The following is a 26,406-nucleotide window of genomic DNA, read 5'->3' on the forward strand; positions in this document are numbered from 1 at the left end:
TGGTGCAGAGGCGATTTATACTAGAGTGATTCTAGGGAAGAGGGATTTTAGCTACAAGGTTAGGTTAGAGAAGCTGGGTTGTTCGCCTTGGAGCAAAGGAGATTGAGGGGAGGGGTGAGCAAGATTATGACAGGTTTAGATATGATGGTCAAAGTTGATGGTACAAGGACTAGGAGACACAGATTTGAGGTTTTGGGCAAGAGATGCAAAGGGGATGTGAGGAAGAATTTTTATGTAGTGAGTGGTAATGATCTGGAAATCGCTGCCTACGAGGATAGTAGAAGTGGAGATGATGATTTCAAAAGGAAATTGGATGGGCACTTGAGGAAATAAAATTGCAGGGCTGTGGGGATAGAGGAGGAGAATGGACTTAATGGATTGCTCTACAGAGAGCTGGCATGGACTTGATGGGCCAACTGGCCTCCTATGCTAATAACTCTATGACACTGACAGAAGCACTTCTTGCCCCCCATGTTTTAGGTTGACCACACCAGCTAGTAATGCCAGTTCTTCTCTCTACATTGCATTCATATAGCAAGATGTCCAACAGGACGGAGGCTAAAAAAATGATGGAGCAAGGTGGTAGAAGTTGAGGCATTTACCAAGTGGGGAAGAATAGTTAATTTTTATTTATTGCCATTGCATTTAGGTTGACTGTCAAGTCATGCTAGCTAGTCTGTGTTTTAACCATTAAATAGCAGAGTGAAGGCTGTTGTGCAGTTCCATTAGGGAATCAGGAAACCCTTGCTGATGGGCCTGCAAGTATGTGGCTTGTATTTTCTAACTGGCCACAATGGCAAATGAAGGAGTCATAAAGGCCCCCTGTTATCATTTGCAGCACATGTGACCCTTCTATAACTGAAGCAGTTGAACCGTGGTGTGGAAGGTCAAAACCAGGATCTGCCACTAGAAAAACATTATTTTTAAAGATTGTTGTAGCCACCTAGGGGTGACATCTATATTCCTTAGAGGAATTGTCTCAAGTTTCTCAGTAGATTAAACATATCTTTCAACAGGAGTAGATGTAGCATGTCTTGTACCTTGAAGAGCAGATTCTGCAAGGCGACATTCTGCAAGGAGCAATATTGGGTAAGATCAGCTGTCAGGCCATGTTGGTTGGTCTTGTAGTACCTGCTAATATATGCAGTTTCATCAGCTGAATGTCTACTAGTCCTTTATGAGAAGAGCAGAGCCCCACTGTGCCACAGATTAATACAAGGCAAACCAGAGAATTAGTGACTGCATGTTGGCTCCCTAGATCGAACCAGATGGTTTGCTGATCCAGTTGTTTCTTGGCTTAATTTCAATGAGGTGATGGTTGATGTTCCTTCAAAGTTAAGGTAAGATCAAATATAATACCTAGATATTCAGGATTTGGGTCACGGTCCAGCCTGTCTCCAAGATGATGATTTACTGTTTGTTGTGTGATGGTTTAGATGGAAAGAGCTGGGAATTATCCTTTTGGCATGTGGTTTAAAATTCCATCTTTTTTTAAAACAAGACTATTTTGCATGTTCCTGGGTAGATTCCAGTGTTGTAGTTGCACTGGAACAGTTTTGCTAGTTCTGGAGCCTGGGTCTGCAAGTGGGATATTGTTGAAGTTTGTGGCCTTTGTTGTGTCCATTGCATTCAGCCATTTTTAGATGTAATGTGGGATGAATGGAATTGGCTGAAGACTTGGCCTCTGTGATAAGAGGAAACAGTTACTGAGTTAATCATCATTTTTAATTACTGTATAGCATAAATTTTTATGGAGTTAAAATATTCCTTTTGATATGTGTAAGAATTAAATTGTATTGTGTGGTTGTGAAATATTACTTGAAGGTTATATCCAAAAATGTTGACTTTGTTAAGACACTGTTCCAATCTCAATTAAAGATTTACTGATTTAGGATGACTGAAGACATTAAACAGGAATTGCCATCCATCAGCATTAAGGAGGAAGGAAACTTTGCAATAGATAATCAAGAAAAAGCTGTAGAAGAGGAGGAAGAGTTATCACATGCAGAAATCTTGGACCTCTTTCAGGAAGGTCTGGCCATGATAGTTCAGGATCCTTTGCTGTGCGATCTGCCTGTTCAGGTGTGTAGGCTTAAAATGAACCAAAAACTAATCCTAACATTTGTACATATATAATAAGCACGTTTTATTCAGTGATAATTTTTAATATATATGAAGGTAACCCACTGCTTGATCAATGGAAATCTTATTCTGGTACATCAGAACTGCAGCAAAGTGTCTTTGTGCCTGAAATCTTTAAGCATAGAAACCATTGGTATAATCTGATCAAAATGGTTCTAATTAAGCATTGCAAAACAGATGTTCAGTGGAACTTCAGTATGAACTAGTAATCATATTATATTTAAAGATCAGCTCCAATAGAGATCATGATACAATATATGTATATGAATTTAAAAAGTTAACCTTCAAAAGAAGTAAGGAAAAACTTTTTAAAAAATGCAACTGAGAAACATGATTAAAAACTCTCAGTTGTGAAAGATGGAACGCTTTTAAAACAATGGTGTTGAGCATTCTCCAAAATCGTTGAATAAGTCATTAAAATAGGAAACATTATAAAGCCTGCAAGACAAAACAAAGGAGTTAACATTGCTGCCACTTTTCTAACTTTCTTTCTAATTGCTCTTTTTTATCAAAACAGAAGAACTTTGTGCTTGGTATCTTTGGCATTCACCTCCTGGATTTTCTTTGTACTGCTAATATTCCTTTAACCCAGATTTAGCAAATTCTCATACTTCTCCAATAGATTGTGGGCGGCACAGTGGCGCAGTGGTTAGCACCGCAGCCTGACAGCTCCAGCGACCCGGGTTCAATTCTGGGTACTGCCTGTGTGGAGTTTGCAAGTTCTCCCTGTGTCTGCGTGGGTTTCCTCAGGGTGCTCCGGTTTCCTCCCACAGCCAAAAGACTTGCAGGTTGATAGGTAAATTGGCCATTATAAATTGTCCCTAGTATAGGTAGGTGGTAGGGGAATATAGGGACAGGTGAGGATGTGGTAGGAATATGGGATTAGTGCAGGATTAGTATAAATGGGTGGTTAATGGTCGGCACAGACTCAGTGGGCCGAAGGGCCTGTTTCAGTGCTGTATCTCTAAATCTAAAAAATCTAAATCTCTATTTTTGCCTCACAACTAAGTTGCACCAGCATTAGAAAAGGTGAAGAAAAGATCAACATGACTGATCATAATATACTTAGGCTTTGCAGTCTGGAAAAAACATGGCTAAGATGACCTGATTAAAAGAGTAGAAAATGGTAAACATGAGGTAATAAAGGGAAAATTATTGAGGCTATTTAACTTACAATTAGATGCTATTTAGCAAGTTTGTGTATTGCAGGATTGAGCTCCAAAGTGCAGTGAACTTTTCTAATCCCTTACTTTTCTTAACTGTTTAACATGCTTGAGGTTTATGAATATAGCATGATATGCTGTCTCTTTGAATTAGGAGTGCAGGGTACAAGGCCTGCATTAATTTATCAATATTTATAATAAGTAATTTCGAATATGGGTGGAGCTAACTTGACCTACATTATACTTTCACCTGATTTTAGAAATTCTAAAGCTAAGTAAAATGTGCAATGACGTGGAATGTATGTGAGCCACATTGGCATATGTTGGATGTGGATTAAATAATCTTCTCCTTGTAGCTAAGAACCCGAACTGTTGCTACTAGCAGCAGCTGAAAGTAAATCTTAACAATTCTTGATGTTAACAGGGTTAGTTGTATCCCTGGCATCTGGAACATCAACAATAGGAGAAAAAACTAAATGCTACTATGTACAACTGACCTCTTCTGCCACCCCCACCTCAAAAGAACTAGCACATACAGCTTAAAATAAACTTGCGAAAGTACCACTAAATAAAATATACCTCCTGCCAACATCAAGTCATAATAGTCAGCATGAACATAGTTTCTGACTTGCATCTTCTTTGACCAAGTAGCACCTGATGGGAACTGCCTGGAAGTATCCTCAAGTGCCATCACATGCTATATCATACCCACATCCCCCCCCAACAAAAACTATCATAGTGGACAAATAGGTTTCTCTTGAATTTAAATATACACAAAAGTCCATGTACTCATGTTTTAAAAATAGAATGCTGTATGTGAAGATATTGAATATCTAATCCATTCCAATTATAAAGGTGCTTCTAGAACCTACATATCGCAGTTTCTCCCCAGTTTTCTAGTTCACTCCATTCACAGAATAAACATTCACTCCAACAGTTTTATTTATGTATTTTCCCTGATGAATCAATTAACTCGTTTAGTGAGTAGCTGGGACATACTCGGGCCAGGAAGGTCCTTAATAACAGACTTATTCGGAAAATAGAAGTGCATGGTATTAAAGGTACTGTGGTAACTTGGGTATATAATTAGCTAAGGGATATGTGAAAGAGAGTAGTAATGAGCAATGTTTTTCTGACTGGAGAGTAGTATTCAGTTAGGGGCCTTCAGGTATCAATATTCGGACCATTGATTTTCTCATATATAGATGACCTGGACTTGGGAATAGGGAGTACAATTGCAAAGTTTGCAGATGATACAAAACTTGTCGAGGTAGTAAATACTGAGCAGGAGAGTAGCAGACTTCAGGAGAACATAGCTTGATGAAATGGGCAGACACTTAGCAGATGCAATTTAATGTGGATGTGTGAACTGATGCACTTTGGGAGGAACAACATGCAGAGGCAGTATAAGCTAAATTGTATTATTTTGAGGGGTTGCATGAGCAGAGGGCCTGGAGTATATATTCACAAAACCTTAAAACGATGAAGAAAGCATATGGGCTAATTGGTTTTGTGAATAGGGGTATTAAATACAAAAGGAGGAACTCATGCTAAACCTTTTACAAATAACTGGTTTGGTGCCAGTTGGAGAATTGCATACAACTCTGGGCAGCACACATTAGGAAGGGTGTCAAGGCCTTGATGAGGGTACAGTGGAGGTTTACAATGATGATACCAGTGATGGAGGACTTCAGCTATGTGGAGAGATTGGAGAAAATGCGATTGTTCTCTTTTGAGCAGAGAAAGTTAAAGGGGGAGCTAATAGAGGTATTCAAAATTATGAGGGATTGCAAGCAAGTAGAAATAAACTTTTATCTCTGGCAAGAGGGTCAGTAACTAATGGTCATAGATTTAAGATAATTGGCAAAAGAGCTAGAGGGGAAATGAGGAGAAAGTATTTCGCACAGGGTGGTGGTATGATCTGGAATGCAGTACCTGACAGGATGATGGAATCAGATTCCATAGAAACCCATAGAAACTCTCAAAAGATAATTGGCCATCTATTTGAAGAGAACTGGTTTACAGGATTATGGGGAAAGAGCTGGGGTGTAGGACAGAATTAGACAGCTCTTTCAAAGAATGGCATAGGTACAATGGGCCGAATGGCCTCCTGTTGTGCTATAAAATGCTATGATTCCAGACCAATTGTCCATTTCGTCATTGTTTTTTTTCAGCTGTGTTTAAAGATGCATATTACAAATTCAGGTCTGCTGTAGACACAGGTCTTCTGTGGGTTTAGTGATGTGGACCGTTCCTGTAAGAACTCTGAGCATCCTACTTTTATTGAACTACCCAATATCTATTGGTACAATAGTGTAACTTAAGGTTGGAATGATATCGTCTCCTTGTGACCTGATCTACATGTTTGCTTCTTTTACATGTCTACTTCAATTGTCCTGGAAACATTTAGTGAGATGAGGCCTATGAACCTATGAGCTGCTTTAATTCACAGTACGATGATCATGCAGAATGTCAGATCAGATGCACTTAATTCAAACAGTAAAACATCCTCACAAATAAAGAAGATGCCTTGCTTCCCCATATCACAATGTCGTCTGACGTGACTCAAGTAGATCATTTCTAACTTGCTACAGTATTTCTGTCCTCTTAGTCTTGTAGCTTTTCTTGTAATTTCTTGTAGCTGTCTTAAAATGTAATTGCCTTCACAGCTTTCCCATTTCAAAAATCTTCCCCTTGCCAGCCTATGTCCCAGTAACATTGTTTTATCTCTTTGTGTTTACAGGCAGAAAGTAGAAACAAATACTTTTCATTGAAATTGGTTGTGAGGTGTTGGCTGAGGCAGTCTTGCAAATTATTTCACATTCTATGAGGAAACACCATCAACACTATCTCATTAGCAACTTAATTACTGATCATCCACCTTTTTACAATATGTCTGAATGTGCAGTGCTTTTAAAAACACAATATTAAAAATAACTTTTGCCCCCAATCCTTTTCATGGAAAACCAGTCAAAAAATGCAGATTGTGACTGTGCGGATACAATTGAACTTTACCTGTACTCACAAGAAATGCTGGAACTACTCAGCAGGTCTGGCAGCATCTGTGGAGAGAGAAGCAGAATTAACGTTTCAGGCCAGTGACCCTTCTTCAGAACTGACCTGAAACGTTAACTCTGCTTCTCTCTCCACAGATGCTGCCAGACCTGCTGAGTAGTTCCAGCATTTCTTGTTTTTATTTCAGATTTCCAGCATCTGCAGTATTTTGCTTTTATTTACCTGTACTCATTTTGTTTTTATTCAGGTTACTTTGGAAGAGATAAATTCTCAAGTAGCTCTCGAGTATGGCCAGGCAATGACTGTCAAAGTGAAGAAAGGAGATGGTGAAATTATGCGTAAGTGCAATTTTTTTCAGATTTTCATCATTACAGTTGTCTCTGAAATGTTAGATTGTGTTAGTTCCATATATAATGCAACCTTCTTATGAAACCTACAGTCCTCACTCATTCAGCATATCTGACTATCTTGTTTGTGACTATTAAATCTTTTCTGATAATTTGAGGATGAGATTCTAGTCATGAGTGAAGTCTAGAGAGCTCATTAAGAGGAGAGAAAATTAGTATCCTAGTGGTGACTATGAAATTACTGTATTGTAAAAAGCCAGCAGGTTCACTAATATCCTTTAGGGGAGGAAATATGCTGTCTTTACCCGGTCTGGTCTATATGTTAATTGTATATTAATTGTGTTAAATTGTATGAAGGTGTTGGGCATTAACTGGTGGTTTACTTGAATCCTTATAAATAGATACAGACTGAAACTGTGGTTGTTGGGTTGGGAGGTATATGCTTGTAATGTGTAACTCTGTAAATAAATATAGAAATGTGTAAAGGTTGGCTCCAGTTCTGTCTTTCACCATCTGGCTTTCAGAAGTATAGCATATGCGACTTGAGACCCACAGCAATGTGGTTGACTCTTAACTGCCCTCTGAAACAGCCTAGCAAGCCACTCAGTTGTCAAGGGATGGGCAATAAATGTTAACCTTGGCAGCACTGCCCACATCCTGTGAATGAATAAAAAAGAGATTAGTTTCTATTTGCCAATTCATCCTTAACTCCATTAATACCTCTCACAAGGAGGAAAGAGATAGAAGGGATTGCCTGCTATGAAGTCTATCATACTGAAGCCTCATCAGTAGCCACCCAGCACCAGCACAAAAGAGAGGAGTCTGTTGGAGCCTTTCAGCTACCACCACACCTAGGTACATTCAGAGGGCGAATGCAGCCATCGGGTTTCTATGTTTTGTGCCAGTAAGCTATGCTGTAAAAATCTGCCTTTTATGCAGCTCCACAATTAAATGCTATTTCTCTTCAGCTGTTGTTGTGATTCAAAATGACACTGTTCTGGATCTGAAAAAAGCCATTCAGAGATATGTGCAACTGAAGCAAGAACGCGAAGGAGGAACACAGTACATTAGTTGGTAAATTATGTTTGATATTCATTGTGTTAATTTTTTTAAGGTAGCGCATCTAATCATACCATTGAGGACAGGTTGAAATGAAATTAATGATCTGTTAATCCTTTAAGCCGAGGCTGAAGTTTTTCAATGTTTAGTATTTATTTAACTATTACCGTGCGAATCTGCCTGGAATAGACAAGAACAAAATATATCGTATTTCATTTAACAATATGTGAGGATAATATACTGAACAGTGGCGATATTTAATGGTTCAGTGCTGTAACTATGACGTGGTAGAGTTTCTGCTTTGGATACAGTTGATGATCCGGATGCAAATTGTAACCAAAATTGTGCTAGTTTTGAAAGTGCTTTTTTTTCTTTCATGTTTCCACTCGGATATATGTGTGTATTGCTGAACGTAAATCTGGCATGAACCAGGACTTTAGCATTTCTGACAACAGCATTTTAGAACATATTTTTAAAATTTGGCTTAAAAAATATTTTATGCTATATTTAAGAGTGGTAAATTGATGCAGTTTCATTAATACAATTAAAATAGGTTTATCACAAAAATTAAGTAGTTTTAGTTGTCTGGTCCGCCACTTGAGTGACCACATTTTAAATAACTAAAAATGACTTTTAAAAAAAGCTGCGTTTGCTGACTCAACACAACCACTAGGTGGCACTGTACTGGCACATGCACATATGCAACCTCTTCCATTAAAATGTCGCAGTCTGCGACGTTCAGGCAGCCTCCAGGACTAAAGATGGCGCTGCTCAAATAACAAAGTGATTCCTGACAACGCAGCCGGCCACTGACGTCATCAGGCTGCGCCAAGGTGTGCACATGCGCAGTCGTGCTCCTGCTGTCTGCGCGTGTGTTGCGTTCCGACTTACCAGGACTGGTTGATGACGTCATCGCGTGACGTGTGCATCTTCGGGCAACGCACCTGTTCAGCCTCTACGCATGCGCTTTACGCGTATAGCAATGCAACGCATGCGTCACCCATGCGTCAAGCTCCACCCCCCCCATCACTGCTCTCGCCGGCCGCTCCGCTCCCCCCTCGCTGTTCTCTCCGGCCGCTCCGCTCCCCCTTCTTGCTGCTCTATCTGGCCGCTCCGCTCCCCCGCCCCCCCCCCACCCCCCCCCCCCCCCCCCCCCCACCCACTGAAGAAATTTCTCTCATCTCAGTCCTGAAAGGTTTACCCTGTATTCTTAGACTATGACCCCTGGTTCTGAGTCTGGTAAAGCTTTGCTGCACTCCCTCTATAGCAAGAACATACTTACTCAGATAAGGAGACCATAACTGCCTCCGCCTGTCCTAATCCCATTCATCCATTCTGTTCTCATATCCCTTTATTCCCCTTTCCTGCAAACATCTATTAGAACTATTCTTAAATGTTGACCTGGTCTCGCTTTCAATTGCCAACTGTAATATAAAAAGGATTATCCTGCTTTCTCTGCTAAATCTCTTACATTTAATCACATGTCTATACACCCTTGCTCTAGACCCCTCAAATGCTGGGAATAGTCTCTTTCTATATATTCCATAAGAACACATTTGTCTAATCCCACACTCCTGCTGGTTCCACATAAACCTTAATGTTCCTTTTTGTCAACCAACTTTCTGATTCCTTTTAAAATAATTCATGGACTTGGCTTTAGCAGCAGTTTGTACGAAAGAATCCCACATTACCTGTAAGCAAATCTTTTCTAGTCCTTTTAATTCTGACATTTGTGTTTTTGTGTTACTGTATCATAATGAGTATATTGGAAAAATGTCCTGACTTTGTTTCTGTTCATAACTATAGCTGCTCATCCTGGAAAAATGCCAGTAAATTTGTGCTTGCATCTTTTCTATTATTATTTCAAACAGAAATAAATTCTGGAAACTAAAAACAATGAGCAAAGTTTCAAGCCTTAAGCTGCCTTTTTACACTAAGTAGTTGTTCAACTTCTGGAAATGGAAGGCAACTGGCCCCTGTTGCATGCACATCCTGTGCTATTTAAGAACTCCAGACATTTTGTGTATTGTGGACAACCACATGTTTAAGAAATGCTTCTAGCTGCTCAAGTTTAGGCTCAGGGTTTTTAAACTCGAGAGTGACTGGTGTCATTACAGTGCATATGGGAATCTGAAAGTTTTATTGGTCAGGCCTTACAGGAGGTGGTTACCCTGCAGCCACAGAGTTCAAGAGCAGAGTGAGTAGTTCGGAAGGCAGACAAGCAGTGCAAGAATCCATTGGGAGTGTGACACTCACAAATCAATTTTCAGTGCTGTGATTCAGTGAGGGTGACATCACTTCGGGGGAACGCAGATTAAAGCAAATCCCCGGCACTGCGGGCAAATGACTGCACAGCAAAGTGTGGCAATGCAGCTGTCATAGGAGAGTTGATAATTAGGGGGATGGACAGATGTTTCTGCAGTCACATACTTGAGTTTCGCATGGTGTGTTGCCTCCCTGGTGCCAGGGTAAAGGGACATCACAGAGAGGGTGCAGAATATAATGCAGGGGGAAGGGAGTGAGCCAGAAGTTGTGGTGCACACTGGTGCCAATGGCATGGAGAGGGCAGATATTGAGGTCCTACTGTCAGACTTTCAGGAGCTAGGGAGGAAGTTTTAAAAAGTAGGAGCTCCCAGTGCCACATGCTAGCGAGAATAGAAATAGGAAGATAGGGAGAATCAGTTTGTGGCTTGAGGCTTGGTGCAGGAGGGAGGGCATTCGTGTGGCATTGGACCCAAATCTGGGGCAGGAGGGAGGGCATTCGTGTGGCATTGGACCCAAATCTGGGGCAGGAGGCACCTGTTCAAAAGGGATGGGTTGCACTTTAGTAGGGCTGGGACCAATGTCCTTGTGAGTAGGTTCACTAGTGTGGTTGGTGAGGGTTTAAACTAAATTGGCAGGTGGATGGGCACCAGCATATAGAAGTAGAAAAGAGAAATAATGTGCATAAAGGAGTGAGTGTGTTGGATTGTAGTAGAGAAGGCAGTAGTATCATATTAGATAGCAGACTAAGAAGAACTAGGAGAACTACAAAGACACAAATTGCATTGAATAGAATTGGTGAGTTTCAAGCACAAATAGCCTTGTGGGAATATGATGTAGTGGCAATGACAGAAAGGTGGCTTGAAAATGGTGAGAACCGGGCGCTTAAAATTCAAGGATGCAAGTGTTCAGAAATGATGGAGAAGGATAAAAGGGAGGTGGGGTGGCAGTACTGATTAGGGAAGACATTAGTGTTGGGAAGAAAGGATGTCCTTGAAGGGGCAAGGACAGAATCCATTTGGTTAGAGTTGAGAAGCAAAAAGGATATGATCATGCTACTGGGGGTATTCTATAGGCGTCCAAATAGTGAGAGAGAGATATAGAGGAGAAAATCTGCAGGGAAATCACAGATGTGCAAGAACTATAGAGTGGTGATTTTGAGGACTTTAATTATCCAAATATTGTTTGGGATAATATTAGAATAAAGGGTAAGGAGAGGTAAGAATTTCTGAAATGTGTTTAGGAGAAGTTCCTTGACCAGTATGTTCTCAGTCCAACTGGGAAGGATCTGGTACTGGGGAATGAGGCAGGCCAAGTGGACCAAGTGTCTATGGGAAACACTTGGGTAAGAGTGATCATCGTATCATAAGGTTTGGATTAGCAATGGAAAAAAGCAAGGCACAATCTGAAGTAGAGCTTCTAAATTGGAAGAGCGCTAACTTCAATGGGATGAGAGGAGATCTAGTAAAATAGAATCAAAGATTGAGAGGGAAAACTGGAACGGAATAATGAGTGATCTTTAGGGAGGAGATGTTTCAGGTACAGGCTAGGTACATTCCAACAAGGGGGGAAGCTAGAGGAACTAAAGCCAGGGCTCCTTGGATGATGAGGGAGATAGAGAATATGATGAAACAAAGAAAAAGGGTCTATGATGCATGTCAGTTGAATTCTTCAAGTGAGAACCAGGCCACATACAATAAGTTGAGAGGGGAGGTGAAGAGGAACATAGGACTGGCAGGGAGAATATGAGAATAGAATGGTAGTTAACATAAAAGGGAACCCAAAATCCTTCTACCGGCATGTAAATAGTAAGTGGGTAGTAAGAGGTGGGGTCTATTAGGGACAAAGAAGGTGATATATGCTTAGAAGCACAGGGCAAGGCTGGAATACTTAATGAGTACTTTGTATCGGTGTTTACTGAGGAAGAGGATGCTGACAAATTATCAGTAGAAGTGGAGATAGTAGAGGTAATGGATGGGGTGAAAATTGATAGGCAGGATGTACTGGAAAGGCAGGCTATGCTTAGAGTGGATAAACCACCTGGTCCGGATGGCTTGCATCCCAGGTTGCTAAGGGAACTGGGGTTACAAATAGCAGAAGGGCTTGCTAAGTTTTCTAATCTTCCTTAGATACATGTGACAGCCTTATTCAAGAAAGGGTGTAAAGACATTGAATTTCATGTTAAGTTTGAAAGTGACACGTTTCAATCACAAACAAGAATCTTAAACAAAGCCAATTACAAAGGTATGAGGGGAGAACTGGCTAAGGTTAATTGGGTAAATAGACTGGAAGGTATGGTGGTAAATGAACAGTGGGAAACATTTAAAGAAACAATTCAAAGGGTTCAACAAAAGTAAATTTCTGTTCAAAAACAAAACCTTGTCAAGAAAGACCCATCTGTGGTTCACTCAGGAAGTTAAGGATGGTATTAGACTAAAAAAAGAGGCTTACAATGTTGCAAAAAATAGTAGCAAGTCTGAGGATTGGGAGTGTTTTAGAAACCAGCAAAAGGCCACCAAAAAGTTGATGAAAAAAGGGGGAAAAAATGAGAGTAAACTAGCCAGCAATATAAAAACAGATTGTAAGAGCTTTTATAAGTACATAAAAAGGAAGAGAGTAGCTAAAGTAGATGTTGGTCCCTTCGAGGCAGAGGCATTGAACAAATATTTTGTGTCTGTCCAGAATGGGACATAATACTCTAGCTGAGGTTGAACCAGAGTTTTATAAAGGTACAGCATAACTTCCTTGCTTTTGTACTCTATGCTTCTATGTATAAAGCCCAGGATCCCATTGGCCTTATTAACTACTTTCTCAACCTGATCTGCTACCTTCACCAATTTTTGCACATGTACCCCCAGGACCCTCTACTCCTGCACCTCCTTTAGAATTGTATCCTTTGTTTTATATTGCCTTTCCTCATTCTTCCTACCAAAATATATCACTTCACATTTCTCTGCATTGAACTCCATCTGCCACCTTTCCGCCCATTCCACCAGCCTATGTCCTCTTGAAGTCTATCACTATCTTCCTCACAGTTCATGATATTTCCAAGTTTTGTGTCATCCACACATTTTGAAATTGTACCTTGCACACATAAGTCTAGGTCATAAATATAGATCAAGAAATGCAGTGGTCCCAAAACCAACCCCAGGGGAACCCCACTGTATACCTTCCTCCAGTCCGCAAAACGACTACTCACCATTACCGTCTGTTTCCTGTCACTCAGCTCACTTCATATCCATGCTGCCACTGGCCCTTTTATTCCATGGGCCATAACTTTGCTGAGAAGCCTATGTGGCACTTGTACATAGACCTCCAAAAAAGTGTTGATTAAACATGTCAACCGCATTACCCTCATCAACCCTCTCTGTTACCTCATCAAAAAACTCAATCAAGTTAAACACAATTTGCTCTTACCAGATCCATGCTGGCTTACTTTAATTAATTCACATTTGTCAAGTGACTATTAATTTTGTCCTGGATTATCATTTCTAAAAGCTTTCCCACCACCAAGGTTAAACTGACTGGTCAGTAGTTGCTCTGTTTACCCTTACACACTTTTTTGAACAAGGGTGTAACATTTGCAATTCTCCTGTCCTCTGACACCATCCCTGTATCTAAGGAGGATTGGAAGAGAACGGCCAGTGCCTCCTCAATTTTCACCGTTACTTCCCTCTGTAACCTTTGATGCATCTGATTGGGTCCTAGTGACTTATCAACTTTTAAGTACAGCAAGTCTTTCTAATTCCTGCATTTTATCAATTTTTAGCCCATTCAACCTTCCCCCCTCTTTCACAATGATAGCACCTTCTTCCTTGGTAAAGGCAGATGCAAAGTAGGGCGGCGCAGTGGTTAGCACCGCAGCCTGACAGCTCCAGCGACCCGGGTTCAATTCTGGGTACTGCCTGTGTGGAGTTTGTAAGTTCTCCCTGTGTCTGCGTGGGTTTTCACCGGGTGCTCCGGTTTCCTCCCACAAGCCAAAAGACTTGCAGGTTGGTAGGTAAATTGGCCATTATAAATTGCCCCTAGTATAGGTAGGTGGTAGGGACAGGTGGGGATGTGGTAGGAATATGGGATTAGTGTAGGATTAGTATAAATGGGTGGTTGATGGTCGGCACAGACTCGGTGGGCCGAAGGGCCTGTTTCAGTGCTGTATCTCTAAAACTAAAACTAAAGTACTCATTTTGTATAAAAACAGAAAGTGCTAGAAATACACAGCAAGTCTGGCAGCATTTGTGAAGCGAGAAACAGAGTTAACATTTCAGGTCAGTGACCTTTCAGAACTGACGAAAGGTAATTGATATGAAACATTAACTCTGTTTCTCTCTCCACAGATGCTGTCAGACCTGCTGTGTATTTCCAAAACTTTATGTTTTTATTTTAGATTTCCAGAATCCACAGTATTTTGCTTTTATTACCCATTTAGCACCTCAGCCTCCAAGCCTCAGTTCCCCTTTTTGGTTCCTAATCAGCCCATTCCTCCTTTTACCATAGAAGACTTTTGAATTCCCTTTTATGTCTGCTGCCAGTCTGTCCTCCTACTCTTTGCTTCTCTTATTTCTTTTCTCACGTCCCCTCTGAACTTTATATATTAAGGCCTGGTTTTCACTTGTATTATCAACCTGACATCTGTTATATGCACCCTTTTTGTGCTTCATCTTGCTATCTATTTCATAATCCAGGGCTTTGTTGGCCCTACCTTTCCCCCTTGTGGGAATGTACCTCAACTGAACCCGAACTGTCTCCTCTTTAAAGGCAGCCTATTTGTTCCAATACAGTTTTGCCTGCCCCTCTTTGATTCCAATTTACCAGGGCCAGATCTGTTAGTACCCTGTTGAAATTGGCCCTCCCCTAATTAGTTTTTACTCTGGATTGATCCTTGTCCTTTTCTATAGCTAACTTAAACCTTATGAGACTATGATCACCTACCTGCTCTCTTCCTCATAGTCCTGATTTTTTTCCCCTTAAAGTATTTATCCAATTCCATTTCTGTTCTATTTATAAATAATTTAACATGAAAAATTAGTTATTTTTGTAGGTGTTAGAGTAAAATATGACTGTGTCATGGTGCAGAGGAAAAGGTGAATGGGATCAATTCTGTGTAATGTTACAGTGTGAATTACAAGGTTTTCTTTTTTGATATTTTCCTTAATGGACACTTATAGGAAATATATCTGGCGGACCTACCATCTGACATATAATGGAGAGAAACTGACTGATGACAAAATGAAACTGAAAGAGTAAGTATTAACAAGTTTATGGTCCCAATCACCAATGAGTGGCTTTATATTAATGTTTTAATAAAACTTTAAAAATGCACATATCTTTCCAAAAGTCATTTGATAAAAAAGGAGAAATGTATGTCAAGGTGTTGCCAAAAGTCTCAGAGAAGACAAGAATGCAAAAGGAAAATACTGCAGACGTTGGAAATTTGAAATAAAAATAGATAATGCTGAAAATACTCCGTAGGTCAGGCAGCATCTGTGGAGAGAGATGAGGGGGCAGTAAAATGAGGAGGGGGGGGGGCGGTGAAGGGGAAGGAAAGAACAAAAGGGAAGGTCTGTGGTAGGGTGAAGGGCAGGAATGATTAAATGACAAAAAAGATGATTGTGCAAGGCAAAAGGGAGTGGCAATGGGGCAAGTAAAGAAACAAGGGATAGGTCTAGAGCAGGTGTAATTGGGAATCGCAGAATCATTACCAACAGCTGCTGTCTGAAAAAAAACTGGAAGTAGAGGTTATGATCCGAAATTGTTGAACTCGATGTTGAATCTGGAAGACTGCAAAGTGCCTGCTCGAAAAATGAGGTGATGTTTTCAAGCTTCCATTGAGAATGCAAAAATACCTCTTGTATTGCAAGATATGTTGAAATTCCTCGACAAAGTACAGGAGTGTAGAGTACGTTGTCAGAAAATGTTGGGAAAATGCTAGCCATTTAAAATTGCCTCATTTTGTATCTGGTCTTTCATTTTTCTTGTTCTAGTACCCTCCCAAGAGATGGAGAATAGAGTAGGAAAATGACAGGATGTCTCTTAACAGACTGGGTAAAGCAGAAAAGACAGGAAAAAGCAGGGAGAAAATGAAGCAATCATAAATGTTTGACATGGGGAATGCATCATCATGCTAAGAAAGTTCTATCTTATGGGGCATTGGGCTATAAAGCTATCTGGAAGTGAGTGAGAATGATTCCAGTCCACAATGACTAGACTGTTTAATCAGGTCCCATCAATGAGCCAAGCTGCCTAGAAAGTCATCAGTAGTGTCTTATGCTGCAAGTCTTCTTGTATTACTGAACCTGCCATGGAGGATTGACTGTTCCAAACTCCAGCTGCCAGACATGTTATCTTAAAGATAACTAAATTCCAAGAGGGCATGCGTGCTGCTTACCTTCCTCTTTTTGCCCATTGGAATAGGTAAAAATAGTAAAACACTCATTAAGCATAGTTCAAAAGGCATAGCTGTTCAGTTTTAGTAGACAATTAACAGGACCATTGAGAAACACTAGCCAATATATAGAAAAACCTAAAATTATTTCACAAACAGATGTTCTCTTATATCATATTAAATTTTCTCTTCTTACAAAAATGAGGGTTTAAGACAAATATAAAGAAAATGGCTGCATCTATTGATATCACAACAATAAGGGGAGCATCTCCAGCACATATGCAGTGCAGTTTCTGTGATATCATACTCAGTATCGTCTTAGGCAGCTGCCTATACCAAAGATGGGGTCGATAATCACAGTCCTTCATTCACAGAGATAATCACACAGAGAGGGAGAGAGAGTGGGGGAAAGAGAGCGACGGGGAGAGAGCGAGCGGGGGAAAGAGAGCGAGTGGGAGAGAGCGAGCGGGGGAAGGAGAGAGAGGGAGAGCGAGCGGGGGAAGGAGAGAGAGGGAGAGCGAGCGGGGGTGGGTGGAAGGAGAGCGGGCGAGAGCGAGCGGGGGGGAGGGACAGCGGGCGAGAGAGAGAGCAGGGCAAAGAGAGCGAAGGCAAGAGAGCGGGGCAAAGAGAGAGTGTGGGGAGGGAGAGGGAGGGTGAGTGGGGGAGAGAGTGGAGGAAAGAGAAAGAGACGGAGAATAGGGGCAAGAGAGAGGGAGAGAGTGGGGGGGGGGGGGGGCGGGGGAAGAGACTGGGCGAGAGGAAGAGAGAATAATTGGACTACACAGCTGCCTGCTGGTTTGAAACATCACGCTGATGGCTGAGTGGGCAGTGCCATCACCACACAAGCATCCAGGCAATCATCTCTGCCTGATGATGTCACTGCATGCATGCACAAATTGAACTTGGAGCTGAACTGGCAAAGTACTGCTGATACTCTTTTGGTGCTGTCACCACCTTCTTTGCACATATGAAAATAAGACCTCCCATTGGTGTAAGGAGTTACAGTGAAAGAAAATTCATAGGCTTCAAAAACAATCATAGATTATTTGAGCTTGCTTTAGTTGTTGGATGTTATCTTAATTACATGATTGAATTACTAGTTTTCAATGTTATCCATTAACTTCGATGAAATGAGTCAAAATCAAACTTCTTTATTCACAGTACATTTGTGATTCGGTGGAAAACCCACAATTATTTATTCAATGATGTAGGCTTAAGGCGAGCTCTACTGTCTATAGTTTACTTTGTCACATAGCTACCAACGCTACAATACTGCTGTGCTGTAAACAGTTACATGCAATCAGAGTGTGACAGGAAGGGACAGAGAATACAAGCATAAGAGTACAGCAGAAATTAGAACCAGAGTAGGTAAAAATGGGAAAAAGTCAAGGCTTAAGGCTCTTTATCTGAATGCACTTAGCATTTGTAACAAGATAGATGAGCTGACGGCACAAATAGAAATAAATGAATATGAATTGATAGCTATCACAGAGACGTGGTTGCAGGATGACCAGGACTGGAAACTCAATGTTCAAGGATATTTAATGTTCCGGAAGAATAGGCAGAAAAGAAAAGGAGGTGGGGTAGCTTTGTTATTAAAGGAAGGGATCAGTGCAGTTGTGAGTAATGATATAGGTGTAACAGATCGTGATGTAGAATCAGTTTGGGTGGTAATAAGGAATAGCAAAGGAAAAGAATCACGGGTGGGAGTGGACTATCGGCCCCCGAGGAGTTGCTTCTCTGTAGGACCAAGTATTAATCAGGAAATAATGGAGGCTTGTAAGAAGGGCACTACAATTATCATGGGTGATTTTAATCTGCATAAAGACTGAACAAATCAAATTGGCAAGAGCAGCATGGAAGACGAATTTGTAGCATGCATCAGGGATTGTTTCTTAGAACAAAACGTTGCAGAACCTACCCGGGAACAGGCTATTTTAGATTTGGTAACATGTAATGAGGTAGGATTAATAAGAGATCTCGTAGTTAAGGATCCTCTAGGGGGAAGAAATCATAACATGGTAGAATTTCAAATTCAGTTTGGGGGTGAGCAACTCTGGTCTCAAACCAGTGTCTTCAACTTAAACAAGGGTAATTTCAGAGGTATGAAGAAAGAGTTGTCTAAAGGGGGCTGAGAAAATAGACTAAAGGGAAAGTCAGTAGATAAGTAGTGGCAGACTTTTAAGCAGATATTTCATAACACTCAGCAAACATTTATTCAGGTCAGAAGGAAGGACTCGATGAGAATGATGAACCACCCGTGGATAACAAAGGAAGTTAAGAAGAGTATCAAATCAAAAACAAAGACGTACAAATTGGCGAAAGCTAGTGGTAGGCCAGAGGATTGGGAATTTTTTAGGAACAAGCAGCAGATGGCTAAAAAACTAATAAAGAGGGAGAAAATTGATTGAGAGTAAATTGGCAAGAAATATAAAAACAAACAGTAAGAGCTTCTACGGGTATATAAAAAGGAAGAGAGTAGCTAAAGTAAGCATGGGACCCTTAGAGAATGAGACTGGGAAATCAATAACAGGGAAATGGCAGATAATTTAAACCAATATTTTGCATTGGTCTTCACAGTGGAGGACATGATAAACATCCCAACAAGAATAGATGAGCAAGGTGTAAATGGGAGGGAGAAATTTGTAACAATCTCGATCACGAGGGAAAAGATGCTTGACAAACTGGGACCAAAGGCAGACAAGTCGCCAGGACCTGATGGCCTGCATCCAAGAATTTTAAAAGAAGTGGCTGCAGAGATAGTAGAGGTGCCGTTTCCTACTCCCGCCCCGAACTGGAAAACTTTATCAACTTTGCTTCTAATTTCCACCCTTCTCTCATCTTTACATGGTCCATCTCCAACACTTCCCTTCCCTTCCTCGACTTCTCTGTCTCCATCCCTGGGGATAGGCTGTCTACTGATATCCATTATAAATCCACCGACTCCCACAGCTACCTCAACTACACTTCTTCACACCCTGCCTCCTGTAAGGACTCCATTCCATTCTCCCAGTTACTCCGTCTCCGACGCATCTGCTCTGATGATGCTACCTTCCATGACAGCACTTCTGATATGTCTTCCTTTTTCCTCAACCGAGGATTCCCCCCCCCCACTGTGGGTGACAGGGCCCTCAACTGTGTCCGGCCCATTTCCCGCACCTCTACTCTCACCCCTTCCCCTCCCTCCCAGAACCGTGACAGGGTTCCCCTTGTCCTCACTTTCCACCCCATCAGCCTCCATATCCAAAGGATCATCCTCCGCCATTTCTGCCACCTCCAGCGTGATGCCACTACCAAACGCGTCTTTCCCTCCCTTCCTCTGTCAGCATTCGGAAGGGATCATTCCCTCTGTGACACCCTGGTCCACTCCTCCATTATCCCCACCACCTCATCCCCTTCCCCTTCCTATGGCACCTTCCCCTGCAATCGCAGGAGGTGTAATACCTGCCCATTTACCTCCTCTGTCCTCACTATCCCAGGCCCCAAACACTCCTTTCAGGTGAAGCAGCGATTTACTTATACCTCTTTCAATGTAGTATACTGTATTCGCTGCTCACAATGTGGCCTCCTCTACATTGGGGAAACCAAACGCAGACTGGGTGACCGCTTTGCGGAACACCTCCGCTCAGTCCGCAAGCAGGACCCCGAGCTTCTGGTTGCTTGCCATTTCAACACTCCCCCCTGCTCTCATGCTCACATCTCTGTCCTGGGATTGCTGCAGTGTTCCAATGAACATCAACGCAAACTCGGAGAACAGCATCTCATTTACCGATTAGGCACACTACAGCCTGCTGGACTGAACATTGAGTTCAGTAATTTCAGAGCATGACGGGCACCCCATGTACTTTTATTTTCAGTTATTTTTTTTCTTTTTATATATATTTTTTGTGTTTGTTTTATTTTATTTCATCTTAGTTTGTTCAATTTGCTTACCCACAGTTTTTTTCATGTTTGCACTTGCTGCTGTTCAGTTTTCAGTCCGTTAACACCCTTTCTATACTAATGCTTTGTCTTTCAACACACCATTAACATATCTTTGCTCCATGACCTTCTGGTCAGCTATTCTGTGACCTTGTCCTATTTACACCTTCTCCTTTGTTATCTCTTGCCCCACCCCCACTTTACTTGCTTATAACCTTTTACATTTCTAATATTTGCCAGTTCTGAAGAAGGGTCACTGACCTGAAACGATAACTCTGCTTCTCTCTCCACAGATGCTGCCAGACCTGCTGAGTGTTTCCAGCATTTCTTGTTTTTATTTCAGATTTCCAGCATCCGCAGTATTTTGCTTTTAATAGAGACAATGGAGGTATTGGTCGTAATATACCAAAACTCACTGGATTCCGGTAGGGTACCAGCAGATTGGAAAGCCGCTAATGTGACGCCCCTATTCAAGAAAGGAGGGAGACAGAAAGCAGAAAACTATAGACCAGTTAGCTTAACATCTGTCATTGGGAAAATGCTAGAGTCCATTATTAAGGAAGAAATAGCAGGACATTTAGAAAAACATAATGCAATCAAACAGAGTCAATTTGGTTTTATGAAAGGGAAATCATGTTTGACAAATTTGTTAAGAGTTCTTTGAGGATATAACAAGCAGAGTGGATAAAGGGGAACCGGTAGATGTAGTGTATTTGGATTTTCAGAAGGTTTTTCATAAGGTGCCACATAAAAAGTTATTGCACAAAATAAGAGCTCAGGGTATTGGGAGTAATGTGTTGGCTTGGATTGAGGATTGGCCAACACACAGAAGGCAGAGAGTCGGGATTAATGGGTCTTTTTCAGGTTGGAAGGCCATATCTAGTGTGGTGCCACAAGGATCGGTCCGAGGGCCTCAACTATTTACTATCTATATTAATGACTTGGAGGAAGGAACAGAGTGTAGTGTATCCAAATTTGCTGACGATACAAAAATAGGTGGGAAGGCATGTTATGATGAGGACACAAAGAATCTGCAAAGGAATATAGATAGGTTAAGTGAGTGGGCAAAAACTTGGCAGATGGAGTTCAATGTGGGAAAGTGTGAGGTCATCCACTTTGGTCGGAAGAATAAAAAGACAGATTATTATTTAGATGGAGAAAGGCTACAAAATACTGCAGTACAGAGGGATCTGGGTGTCCTTGTACATGAAACACAAAATGTTAGAGTGCAGGTGCAGCAAGTAATTAGGAGGGCAAATGGAATTTTGGCCTTTATTGCTCGGGGGTTAGAGTTTAAAAATAGGGAAGTCTTGTTACAACTGTACAGGGTGTTGGTGAGGCCACACCTGGAGTACTGCGTACAGTTTTGGTCCCTGTATTTAAGGAAGGATATACTAGCATTGGAGACAGTTCAGAAAAGGTTCATTAAGCTGATTCCTGGGATGAAGGGGTTGTCTTATCAAGAACAGCTAAACAGGTTAGGCCTTTATTCATTGGAGTTTAGAAGAATGAGAGGTCATCTTGTTGAAACATACAAGATTCTAAGGGCCTTGACATAGTAGATGTTGAGAATATGTTTCCATTGGTGGGGAAGTCTCGAACTAGGGGACATACTTACAGAATACGGAGTCACACATTTAAAACTGAGATGCGAAGGAATTTCTTCTCTCAGAGGGTGGTGAATCTCTGGAATTCTCTACCTCAGAGAGTTGTGGAGGCTAGGTCATTAAATGTATTTAAGGAGGAGGTAGATAGATTTTTGAAAACTCTGGTAGTCGAGGGTTATGCAGAGCAGGCCCGAAAGAGAAGTTGAGGCCTGGGACAGATTCTTATTGAATGGGGGGGGCAGGCTTGAGGGGCTGAATAACCTGCTCCTATTTCTCATATTCTTTATTTGCTGCATGGTATCTGTGCCTGGTTTCCTGTTGGCTCTTCAATTGATACACCTACTTACCAGCATGGGAAGGGAAAACTTGCTGAACAGGAAATTATTACTTGATTCTAAAGTGTAAACTTTTCACTTGCAGTTACGGTATAAGGAATCGAGATGAAGTTACCTTCATAAAGAAACTTCGTAAAAAATAAAAGGTTGGTATTCCTACCAGTGGCTGGGCATTTAATTTTCCACTTAAAAGAGAAAACTTTAGTGTAGTGTCTGCCCCATGTCTTATTCATGCAATTTATCAAAAACCCTTGTTCATAGCCAATGTTTTTTCCAAACATGTCAGTGTTCCCAAAGGATTCACTACAGTTCAGGTCAGTAAGAATGCTCAGCTAATAGCCACAGTTAGTCAGTAATTGTCTTCACTGAGAAAAATCCCAGTTTGAAGCTGTCAATATTGTATGCTGGCTGAGTGGACTTCATTATTGGAAGTGAATTGCAAGGTAATAATTTAACTAATGTGAGATGATCTCATAAACACTCAAGAGAACTCCTCAGTAGCTCAATGAGTTTATCCAGTGTGTGGCTGATGCATACAGACTAGAAAGGTCCCTGGTGTGAAATCTGTCAGGATGGCAGTGGGGTTGCAATAATTGATGAGGGTTACTGTACCTATCTTGCTAGTGGAGTGTGATGGTCCTTTAAATGCTGCCTGGCTCAAATTTAGCATTAATTGAATGGCAAAATGATATTCACCGTTTTTCAAATTGAAATTTAATTCAATGGCAAAGAGATCAGATCCAAGTTGTTCAGCAAGTGTCTATTTTCATTCTTGTGGTATTCTTCTTTTTGATTCACATCTGTTTTGTTGGTGTGAAACAAAATCTGATAATTACACCCAAAAGCAATAAACTTAATCCAGGTGCTTGCAACTGTTGTGTTGGTACCTTGAAACTGAAGTACACTTTAAAATAAATGGTGGAAATGAAGCAGATTTACAATTCTACTAATGTCTTTGTGTGTGCATTGGTCAGAATTCATACAGAAATATCCATTAAAATTATTTGAAATCCTGCTGTGAGCTTATTGAAAGTACTGCTAATGGAAAGATGAGTCTTGCCGTATTCAACTGCTTGATATTAGCTGGAGATTGTAAACATTGCTCAGGCAGTGAAATCTAGCATCTGCTTCTGAACAAAATTTGAAATATTTTGAATGATTCAATCCTTATGTCCACAGTATTATGATTGTGTTTCTGTTGTCAAGCTCCATAACTAAAAGGCAACAAAAATCCAAGGAAATACAATTTTAATTGGGAAAAAAAGTAAAAAATGTGGATACTGTACCATTTTTTAAAAAAAAGGAGAAAGTACAAAAAAGATTTATATGAATGCTGAAGTACTGACAGATTATAGCTATCGGAAAAGATTGAACAGGGTGCAGCTTTTTTTTTTAGAAAAAAGAGAAGACTTAGAGGAGATTTGATAGAGTTTTTTGAAGTTATGAATGGGTTCATCAGGTAGATGTGGAGAGAATGCTTCCACTTGTGGAAGATTCAGAAATTAAGCGCCATAAATACAACATAATTAGTAAACAATCCAATAGGGAAACCAGGAGAAATTTCTTTACTCAGAGTGATTAGAATATGGAACTCACTACCAAAGGAACTGGTTGAGGCAAATAGTTTAGATGTTCTCAAAAGAAAACTGATGAGTACATGAGAGAAAAGGGAATAGAAATATACTAAAAAGCTCAGATGAGAGAGATAGAATGGGAGACTCGTGCAGAATATAAACACTAGCGCAGACTAGTTGGGCTGAATGGTCTGTTTCTGTGATTCTATATAAACATGCTAGAAACATATCTGTGTGAATATTGGATGAGGATATTTCTGAGGATATTCCAGAAGGAGTAAAAAAGCTTCAAAAGGAGAAAGATGGGTGAAAAGAGAAGGCACTCATTCATTTACCTTGTTAATGTTTATTTTAAACGCCATGTAATGCTGGTATTTTGCTTTTGTCTTCGTACCATTATCTGACACATGCTGATCACGGTAGAACTGGTATCAAGTAGGTGAACGGAAAAGAAAGTGTCATAAGGCTTCAAAATGTGGCATTGAATGTGATTTTAGCAGGGGATTTCTGTGAAATATTTACACACTGGGGGGGAATTTCCTCAGGGTTTCTCCCATTCGACCACTGTAAATTCAGTAGAAATCCTGGATACTTCAAATCCCTGCAACAATCAGTGGTAGCTGTAGCTTCATTTTCACATTGCCAGTTCCCAACCAGTTACAGTTTTAAGACCCTCAATGAGGCTTGTTTTTTATTTCTATATTTTTAAGTGGAAAAAGTTGAGCTACCTTAATATAGCTGCTTTTCTGTTTTTTTTCCTTCCAGATTTGCATAATTGTTACAGTGGTCCAAGGGAAACTGTGTTCTTCAGAGATATCAGTTCTCCACTTTCTGCTTCCAACAAAACTCCTTATCACACTCTGTTAAAGGAAGACATGAAGCACACAGAGCTACATCATTCATTAGACCTTTAAAGGTCAAGTAAAGAAACACTTAGAATTTGCACTACTTGTAATTCTATGTAGAGTATTCTATTGGCAGAATTGTTTTTTCAGCAGATTAAAGTGTTTATTGAATTGTTCAGTGTGCATTTTAGAGATTTTTGGGGTGAATTTTACAGACCCTCCGATATTGGGGGTCATAGTGGGGGGGGCCGGAAAATGCCTTTGGCAAAGGCCTGCCATGGGCCTCAACATGGGGAAGGCTCCATAATGCTGGCCTCATGGAGGCGACCCCCCCATCGCATGGCAGCGGGATCAAAATTTAAATATGTTAATTAATTAAAATTTATGAATTAATTACTTACCCCTTCTTGCCATTAGTCCCGGTGTGATATTCATACCGGTGGCTGGCACTCCTGTGCCTTCTGATCCCCGTCTGGGGCTCTGAGGTGGAACACTGATGCGGAGGGGGCGAGGAGGTAAATTTTCAGGGAGGGGTGTGGGGGAGCAGGGTCAAACGTATCTGGTCGAAGGGGTAAAGTTTAACGTTTATGAACTTTGGGGGGGGGGAAGGTCGGGAGCACAAGGTAAGTGTTTTGGGGGGGTGGGGGGAGAGGGCAAGTAATGAATTTGGTCATTGTGGGGGTTCGGAGAGGGACAGGATAACTTTATTTAATTTTTTACAGTCTTTTTTCTCCGTCATTACACCAGTAAAAGAGCCAGCAACCTCAGGAGTACATGCACACTATAGCACGGAATTCCCAAAGTTTAGTTTAGTTTAGAGATACAGCACTGAAACAGGCCCTTCGGCCCACCGAGTCTGTGCCGACCATCAACCACCCATATATACTAATCCTACACTAATCCCATATTCCTACCACATCCCCACCTGTCCCTATATTCCCCTACCACCTACCTATACTAGGGGCAATTTATAATGGCCAATTTACCTACCAACCTGCAAGTCTTTTGGCTTGTGGGAGGAAACTGGAGCACCCGGAGAAAACCCACGCAGACACAGGGAGAACTTGCAAACTCCACACAGGCAGTACCCAGAATTGAACCCGGGTCGCTGGAGCTGTGAGGCTGCGGGGCTAACCACTGCGCCACTGTGCCGCCCATAAGTTGCACCGGGCCATTCTCTGCTGCCCCAGACCATTTGCTCTTTAACTCACCAATGTAAAGATTAACAGTGCAGAAATGGTATTGGTGAGAATTTGGGGTAATTGCCCACTTTTGGTGAAGTTTTCTCACCACAGAATTTTTCACAGGCAGAAAGGGCCTCCAGAGTCAGTTCGCAAATAATTATAAAACACAGGCCAATGAGAACACTTGTATTGGAAGGCGTTTCAACTTTCAAAATGACTGTGGGAGAGATTCTGTTGGCTTTTTAAATGATTTAATTTAAATTACTTTTTGACATGATTTTGATATCACATCTGACTTTTTAAAAATGTGTATAAATTTGATTTTTTAAAAATGTTTTTGCTCAAATTTTTCTGACTTAATCTTTTGTTCCAATGACTATGAATCTATTAAGACTGAATCTCCATCAGCTTAGATTTGACAGATTCTGTGGATGTGGCTTCCATTCACTGCAACACCTGGTCTGTCCATTACACCTGTGTTAAACTGTGCTGTGGGGTCCTGCTGGGGCCCCCGTCGTGAGGGAATCCTCCTGCCTTCCAGCTGGAATTCTCAGCCTCACCATTGTGTTA

At 41.0% G+C, this 26,406-nt stretch overlaps 1 protein-coding gene across 10 annotated transcripts in view; it reads left to right on the forward strand.

The window, feature by feature from the left end:
• The window catches only part of snrnp25 (small nuclear ribonucleoprotein 25), a 46,275-nt gene extending 21,447 nt beyond the window's left edge, over positions 1 to 24,828 (forward strand). For 4 of the 10 annotated variants that reach the window (XM_068055721.1, XM_068055712.1, XM_068055718.1 and 1 more), the window contains exons 2-7: positions 1,893 to 2,082; positions 6,568 to 6,658; positions 7,636 to 7,741; positions 15,154 to 15,228; positions 22,319 to 22,379; positions 24,573 to 24,828. In XM_068055721.1, the coding sequence (XP_067911822.1) occupies positions 1,894 to 2,082; positions 6,568 to 6,658; positions 7,636 to 7,741; positions 15,154 to 15,228; positions 22,319 to 22,376 (519 nt within the window). In that variant the 5' untranslated portion in view covers position 1,893 and the 3' untranslated portion in view covers positions 22,377 to 22,379; positions 24,573 to 24,828. Of the gene's footprint in view, positions 1 to 1,016; positions 1,090 to 1,258; positions 1,341 to 1,878; positions 2,083 to 6,567; positions 6,659 to 7,635; positions 7,742 to 15,153; positions 15,229 to 22,318; positions 22,380 to 24,572 lie in introns of those variants that run through there. The other 6 variants (XM_068055714.1, XM_068055713.1, XM_068055722.1 and 3 more) reach the window with 5 other exon arrangements.
• The last annotated feature ends 1,578 nt before the right edge of the window (positions 24,829 to 26,406 follow it).

The sequence above is a fragment of the Heterodontus francisci genome, chromosome 24, assembly GCF_036365525.1.
Source record: "Heterodontus francisci isolate sHetFra1 chromosome 24, sHetFra1.hap1, whole genome shotgun sequence".
NCBI classification, from domain to species: Eukaryota; Metazoa; Chordata; class Chondrichthyes; order Heterodontiformes; family Heterodontidae; genus Heterodontus; species Heterodontus francisci.